This window comes from Coloeus monedula, assembly GCF_965178545.1.
Source record: "Coloeus monedula genome assembly, chromosome: 1".
Classification (NCBI taxonomy): Eukaryota; Metazoa; Chordata; class Aves; order Passeriformes; family Corvidae; genus Coloeus; species Coloeus monedula.
Window position 1 is genome coordinate 148,088,292 of NC_138781.1, and position 8,206 is coordinate 148,096,497.

An 8,206-nucleotide genomic window follows, 5' to 3' on the forward strand; every position below is an offset into this window, starting at 1 on the left:
AGTAATGGAAACTAAAGCACTTTTTTCAGAGGAGAGAGGAGTGGGGATAGCTCTGAAATACATGTAGTGGAAAGCAATCAGCCTAGGGAGTTTTAAGAGGGAGTGTCAAGTGTAGTAGAAAGACTACATGTCCAGAAGATTGTTGACAGGATGCCCAAGGCACTGTCTCATTTTATTCTCATTTTTTGAGACGCAGCCCATGCACCCATGGCTGACTAGGGCTCCCAGTGTTTTCAGCTCAAGGGCATTTTATCTGCAAATGTGCTGCTGGGCCAAAAGGTTGTCACCAGCCTGGTGGCCCCTTCTCTGCTGCACAGCCTGGAGGTGCTTTGACCCAGAAGCCACAAAACCAGAGTCTTCCTCCAAATCTTGCACTGAGTAATCAGTGGTTTTTGTGGTGTGAATACACAGCCAACACATGGCTCTAGTTCTACTCTATTCTTAATTGAGATATATGCCTCAATTAAAGCAAAAGTAGGGTGGGGCTAGTGTCATTTGACACTACCCATCTCAGAAGCAAAATATTCAGGCTCCTTTTGCAGCTGCTCATGGTACAGGTGGGGGAGTCATCCCATCTACCTACCACACATATCTTAAGATGTGAGATGGGGAAAGAGAGGATTTGGCCTCCAGAAGGTCCTTCCTCTCCCCATGCAGACAGCCCATGAATGACCAGACTGAGCACCTAGGTTTTAAAGTTAGACAAAATAAATCCTAAGGTTACTAAAGCAATATAGCATGTGAATAGTAAAAATTATTTTAGCTAGACACTCACTCACTGGAAGGAAAATAAATAGTTGAAGACATTGCAAGCCCCAGTTTCATTTAAGTTTAAAGGTATTAAAGTTTACCAGCTTGATGGCTCGGAGCATCAAGCTCAGTACCCACAAGTGATGCAATATGTGGTTCATACATGCAGAGTAGTCACAATCAGCTGGGAGATAAAAGGTAATTGATTCTACCCTTCAGATGAGTCCTCTTCAGGAAGGAGTGGATCTCAAGGATCTTTTTGTCAGGACTTCCATGTCTCTATGCCACTACTGTAGGTTCACTCTGTTTTTTTCCTCATCACATAGGAACACCCAGAGAAGCAGACAAATTTTCTGATTGTTTTGCAAAATTCTTCTTTCTAATTAAGAAACAAAATAATTTCAAAACAAAAATTATTTTCTAGGAGCTATAGACAGTAGCAGACTCTTTAATGTACCAAAGCAAAGGTAGACAAAGATTAAATGTCTGTGAACTAGAGAGAGAAACATGCAAACGAAGAATAAGGTTCAATGAGTGTAATTTCCTCCTGGCCAGAGCACTGTGAGGTTATTCATCTCTTCATTTCTGCTGATCAAGACAGGATGCCTTTCCGGATGCAGTCTATTACAATAAATGCACTACTATAACTGATAATGAATTCTATTGCCTACATTGCAAAGGAAACAAATTAAATAAGCAACAGTCTGGGTTTTCGTTTTTTTTTTTTTTTCCCAGCCTTTAAGGGTTATGAAAAGTCCTCAAGCAGTTGGTACATGCAGATTAAGGGTCTTGTTACTCAAGTAGTTTTATTCTTCAGAGTGTCCAGTTTTTTAATAATTCCTTTTAACCTGGAGGGCTAATCTGATGATTTATTTCTGAGTCATTTCTACCTCAGTATGAAGCTCAGTCTTTCATTAAAAGATATTCAGTTGGCCTTTTGGATTTACAGACTTTCTGTCACATTGGCATTCACTCCCACTGCCTGAATGCTGAGTTCATCAGATAACTAAGATTGCTTAAATTCCTGAAAAACCATTCTGGAGTGAGACACGGCCACAGCTTTTTGTGACCCTCAGTTAATTTCATTTTCTTATTGCTGCACTATCTGCACAACTATGGTGACATTGGATAAGAAAGACAACCTGCCCCAGTTTTTCAGGTGTTAATGTTGCCCCACACCACCGCGTTCGTTGGGTCATCCCATCAAAAAAGGTGACAGATGCTGCCTTGGGTAGGGCTGTTGGAGTGAGAGGCACAGTGCCCACCCAATCAGAGGAGAGACCAGGCCAACATTTTTCCTAAGTAGAACATTGTTTTCCTCTCTGTATGCAGTCAGCTTTGTTGTACAGTGTGAAGAAACTTCTGTGTGTGGAGGAGAACACAACATGGGGCAACATTTGGAAAAACTTAGATTGTGGGATACAGATATTCTCCACCGGCAGAAGGAGGCTCTTTTTTATGTACACAAGCAAATCATCTGGGTTTCATTTCATCATTTCCTGTTTTCAGGAGGCCTGTTTTAAATTTCCTTCTAAAAATACACCATTTTGGGCCACATGTCAGATTTGAGCTGGCTCTGATTATTATGGAACCATGACTATCACTGTGCAATCAGATTTTTTTGTAGCAGTTCATTACCATTTTTGTGATGCTAAATTTCTTAAAATTATTAGAAAGCTTTTGTACCCAAGTTCATGATGCCTGCATTTCTTCTTTAGGGTTTATCACGATCTTGTTTTCAAATTTAAACCCTATATCATGACATAAATTGAAGTGTTTATGATGTGTGAGCTGGAATTTCATTACAAGGCGTGTGTGGAGCTTGAGTTCGTGAATGGGTGGAAGTGACCCAACAGCTTGTGAAACTTGTGGACATTCCCTCTAATCTCTGTAGTGGGTTCCCAGGAGCTAAAGGTCCTTTTTAGACTCAAATATATATTTTGCAGTGGGATCATTTCGGAAAGAGATGGATCTGCCTTAACAAAAGATTTTCTTTTTCTTTCTTCCCCTTTAGCCGACCGGACACATCCTTCTCTTGGTTTGTAAATCCTTTCAAGTGTTTGTATCACCTGATCTGGAGGAATTACAAGAAGTACATCATCATTGGCATAATTCTGCTTATTCTCATTGTCTTCCTGGTTCTCTTCATCTACACACTGCCAGGTGCAATTAGTGAAAGGATAGTTATAGGAAGAGGGTAGATCATGGCTCTCATTGTAGTCAATCAAATATGAAAACTTCCACTAAAAATAAGTCAGGCAAAAAGAATTAATTAATCTGAAACATCTCATTCTTTTGAAAAAGAAAAATAACTATTCACACCAGAAACGGGAGCTCTCAGAATACTTGAACGTCTTCTTTGAATGCTCATTAAGACCCCTCCCTAATGTACAGTATCATTAATGTACATTAATGATGTATATTAATAATGTACATCATTACTGCTGCAGCTTTATTGACATTATTATTGAAAGTGTCATTATGTACCTAAAACTGAATTTAAGAGTAAATTCCTCAATGCAATGCAGAAACTGATTTCTCAGTCAAGTATTTATTATTACAGATGAGTGATTAAATATTAAGGTCAAGATCTTTACACAAAGGTAAATGTATAATACAGTCGTTGCATAGTTTTGTAATTAATTATTTTAACTGTTTTTCAATAACCTTATAATGCCATATTTTTAGATAAAAGGTATTATTAAAAGACGTCTAAAGTTAAATGGTCTCATTTGGTGTTGTGTAGAATTTATCCTGCACCTCTCGGTAAAAATGCTGTGTTCTACAAAAACATCTCATACACTCATAAATGAGCTAAGTGCCTGTGACAGGGATGTAGTAGCAGAGACTGAAAGAACCTTTTTCCAGCTGCAATTTGACAGTGCTGGTGGTCTCTGGAGGAGAGGGATCAGGAAGATGAAGACTCATCCATGGGCATTGTGGTAACAAATGATCCTTGTAGACGACAGGGAATAGGAAAAATCCTGTTGCTTCAAAAGCAAAGACAAAGAGCAATGGAAAAGAGAAGGGCTGCAGAGCGGAACAAACCATGGAGTATTAAAGAAAACAAGGGAAAAAAACCTTGCACAGTTGTCACTGTGAAAATCCTCATCCTACTTAAGAATACATAAAATGTTGCTACCCGTGTCAGGCATAAGGCAAGGCTTGATAACTCAGTGACCCCACTTGGCCATCAGATGAGTGGTTATGAATTTGAATTTAGCCATCCAAACCTCCCCCAGTGTCGACCACAGTCAGACCTGTTGTAAAGACAACCTTTGCAAAACTGCTTTCCACCATGCACCACTCATACAAAGTGTGAGCACCCTTTGCACATTTTAAAGTATCAAAAGGCAAGACAAAGAGATTCTATAAATGCTGATAATTCTGCCAAGCTCAGGGTGCAGGAATAGAAAAGCAGCACCTTGATAATTCTCAGAGGCCATTTCCAAAGGAAGCTTGTTTGGTACTGCTTGTACCTGGCCTGTTATGACTGTGCAATGAGCCTCTGTGTTCCCCTCTGGCCTACAACAAAGTAATTAGTCTGGAATCAGTCTGGAAAATAGATGTCAGTGAAACTTGCACAGGGAGGTTTTAACTTTCATATTTTTTAAATCCTGTGCTGCCTAGTGTGTAACTCTGAAGTTTCTTGTAGCCTGTTAATTTCTGCTCTCTCATGCTAAGTAGACATAACAAAGCCTCTCTGGGCCTGCTCTCCAAGGCCACTCAGACTGTCCTAGGCCCAAAATGTGTAAACCAAAAGTTTCTGAAAGGAGGGCAAGCTGAGGGGAATTACATCATTAACTGGAGCTTTATTGGAGAATTTATGCTGACATGCAAATGAACCAAACTTATAAAAATGTGAAGAACTCGTGACCTGTGGTCCATCTTGGCAGTAGCCTCTGGCTCCCCAGGGGGTACCTCTGGAGGCCTTTCAAATAAATACCTACCTTTATTCCCTTACTCCTGTCTAGTCTCTGTTTTTAGGTGGTCTCTCAAGGTATCAATACCTTACTTTGAAGAGCACTTTGGAGGCTTATTTTGGATGGGACAACTTGCTCTAAAAGTGCCTCTTTCCCATTCCACAGATGATAGTGGCAGATGGATAAGGCAAGGTGAAAGCATTCCATCCCCACTCCTTCCAGCAGATTGTTACTCAGTTTTTCTTCTAAATTTCATGTTCTAAGTATATAATAAATATAACTAAATTATCCAGATATGTGAGTATATTACAACTAGACATGTGGCAAAGGACCACAGTGAATGAATTTTTCTGCTTATTTTCCTTTAGAAAGTGTATTTAATATGACCGAGAAATTAGAACACAATTACAGGGTTGAATCTGCCTTAGTTGAATGTAGCAAGACATTCAACTAAAGCAAGTGACATGGAAAGGTGCTGATCACCCTGGAGTCCCTCCTCCTCTCATATCCCTCTGCACCAGGCCATTGTCTGGTGCAGTCTCTGCTCACACACCATGTGTGACATATTCATCTGAAACCACATTTTAAATTTTGTGCTATATTGCAACTAAACCTGTATGAAACAGAAAAATAATACTGTTTCTCCTAATATGTCTCATCATACCATGAGTTTTGGAAATGAAATTTAAAAGCTCCAGTGAGAGCAAATAAAACTATTTTGGTGCAAAAGATGAGAGATAAATATTGATGACTGGAATATGTTGTGACAGCCAAAAAGGCAACGCATCTGAATTTTTTCTAGTGTGTCAGGTCAGAGGTCCTGATCCTGCATGGCAGCTGTTGTGTTACCCTGTCCTTACTCTGCTTGCTTGTTCTTGCTGCCTTGGACTGTGTGAAGCACTGGACTGTGGTCTGCTCTGTTCTGATTTCTGCAGAATATTCTGTGCCTTGCTCCCAGCCTGCAAACTGCACTGGACCCAGCAGATTGGTCTCATAGTGACTAATCATTATGTTAAAATGATTTTTATATTTGGAAGAAAGAAATCCCTTGACAAGGTGATACAAGAATTTGCTTTCTTCACATATTAGTCACAGAAAGGGGGTTTGGTTGCCAGGCAGAGCTTCTCATTGCTCTGTGTGCCAGCTGCCACCTCCAAAGGGATTTTTATTGTCTTGGCTGAATAGCCTGCTTGCCATCAGCTCCAAAGTGCAGTCTCCTTCCAGACAAGTTGTTATGTTTTTTATCAGCTATTTGTGACTGGGGAAAAGCTCAACCCAAGATCTGGTTCCAGCCTCCCAGACATTTGGTATATGACAGCCACTTCCTTCCATTTTCTAATTAATCTCTGTCTCAATAGCAAACAAATAAATTTTCATGAATTTCTGTTGGAGAAAGGCTAATTTATAGAACTGTTCCAGACAGCCTCTCTTTTAAGAACTTCTGTAAGCAGCTATGAAGACTAATCAGAGCTACAATAATTAGCAGAAAAAAAATTAGCTACAAAAATTAGCTTCCTGGATGCCTCTGCTGTGGCTCCAGAACTCCACGTCAGGAACACAGGCCCCCTTCATTAGGAACAAGCCAGAAAGATCTCTGGATGTTCCTTCCCTCCCTCTGACCGAAGAGTGGCCCTGGCTGAACTCTCTGTGATGACACTGATAGTTCATTAACTGGCTAATTCCAACATGCTGTTCTTTCAGAGTTACCTGCCCATCACAGGTCAGAACTTTTTCATATTGCAGCTCCTCAAAAGGGCTGTGCTTGACCCACCAACACAAGAGAATACTGCTCCCAGCAGTGCCTCCTTTTGCTGCAGGGGTGGCTGTAGCTCTTTACCAAGCAGCTGGCTCCTGCCAGGGAGCAAGTGCAAGTGCACTGCAGGCATCTGCTGCCTCAGAAGTTGGAGTGAAGGGGAGACTGACAGAGAGGAGGGAAACCACCTTCAATTTAAATGTGCAGCCTGATTTTTCCCTCAGCATTCAAATACTGAAAACATGCCAGACCTGTAGGTGATATCAACAAGTGCTGTAAGACTTCTTTCCCAAATGTCCTTTAAGACAGGGACGTACAGAAATTTGGTATCCACTAGTGGGCAAAATTGAGAATCACTGGAGATTGGGAAATACTGAAATATATATAAAAATATATAATGAATACAGACCAGAAAGTTGTCGGGTGTCAACACTGCTAGGTGGGATAGTCAAACAGTATAGTTGTACTGTCATAACCTTCTTCCAGTGGATTCCTTTTCCTTTAGTTCTTTGTCATTCTCTGAAGTTCTCATCCATTAAGGGTCTCTGTGTGCCCTCAGTTCCTGAACCAGGGCAGTCAGCCACTCTGGGACATCACATCTCAGAGGAATCCCTCGCCCACTTTTGCTACTTGCAGCCTAAGTGGCTGCAGATGGTCCTGCAGCCATATTTGGAAGCCCTGCCTTTCAGCCCTTCATCCTGGATCAAGGCACCTTGCATCCATGAGCAGTGCTTACAGCTGCAAGCCCCCATTGGGCCAAGGGACATATTTCAGGCACAAGAAAATCCAGATAGGTTTGTCATGCCCAAAGCATGCTGGCACACACTGATTAGCTTTGCACTGCAACTTACATGCCAGATTTTAGAAAAATGTTAGAAAAAGAGCCAAATGCAAAGGCTGATACAACATGAGAGACAAGGATTTGTTGGTTTGTTTACTTGTTAGTGATGTTTCTTTTTCCTGACAGATAAGCAATAGTTAATCCTCTCCAGAAACCAGCACATAGTTCTAATATACTGACAAAGCACTGGCCTGTCAATATGACTGTACAGCAAATAAACATTGGCTGTGTTTAGTGCTTGTGATGAACTTTTAATTAGCCATAGCAATAAAACCTCACCAAAGCACTTAACAAAACACTTTTCAAAAGCCTCTTGACACAATCATTATGCTCTTGCTTTTGGTGTGTGAATAGTTTCACCCAAGAGAGCAGCTTTGCCTTCAACCAACAGCTCTCTGGAGCTGGTACCCACAGTGCAGATGGATGCACACAGCTTGTGCAGAAGTGCTACACTATAGCAGCTTCAAAGGCTATTTTAGTGCCTTGGAACACAACTGCGGTGAATACAGTGCAGAAAAGTCAATATATTAAGAAAAGAGTGATAATAAGAGCAACGCTCTAGGAGGATTTGTTCTGCTCAGTTAGCACATTTCTTCCCCTTCATCATCTTTATTTGGAAATGGTTCGCATGTCCCAAGCTCTGCTTTGACTGAATGCTGATGGTATGCAGCTCACACAGATATTCCATCAGCAGCTATGACCACAAAGTGGATTTGCTCATGGCTCTGGACACTGGATTTTGAAGTACCATGGCCAGGTCTTCCTGTTCTTGGCACAAGGAGCTGCAGTAGCTATTTGTGAGGAGCACTTTTGGACTGGGTATTTAAAATGTGACAATATGGAGGATGGGTTTCAAAGCCAAGCATTCTGATTTTCCCTCCCAGGGCCATGATAGAACCTTAAGAGAGTTGAACATCTGCCTTAACCAGTGCTGTCCAT

General features: G+C 41.0%; 1 protein-coding gene across 1 annotated transcript in view; it reads left to right on the forward strand.

Moving 5' to 3' along the window:
• The window catches only part of FER1L6 (fer-1 like family member 6), a gene marked incomplete at its 5' end in the record, with an annotated part of 67,744 nt that extends 64,430 nt beyond the window's left edge, over positions 1 to 3,314 (forward strand). Inside the window, one exon of the mRNA XM_082295652.1 lies at positions 2,765 to 3,314. Within this exon, the coding sequence (XP_082151778.1) occupies positions 2,765 to 2,951 (187 nt within the window). The 3' untranslated portion in view covers positions 2,952 to 3,314. The remainder of the gene's footprint in view (positions 1 to 2,764) is intronic.
• Positions 3,315 to 8,206: the final 4,892 nt, after the last annotated feature.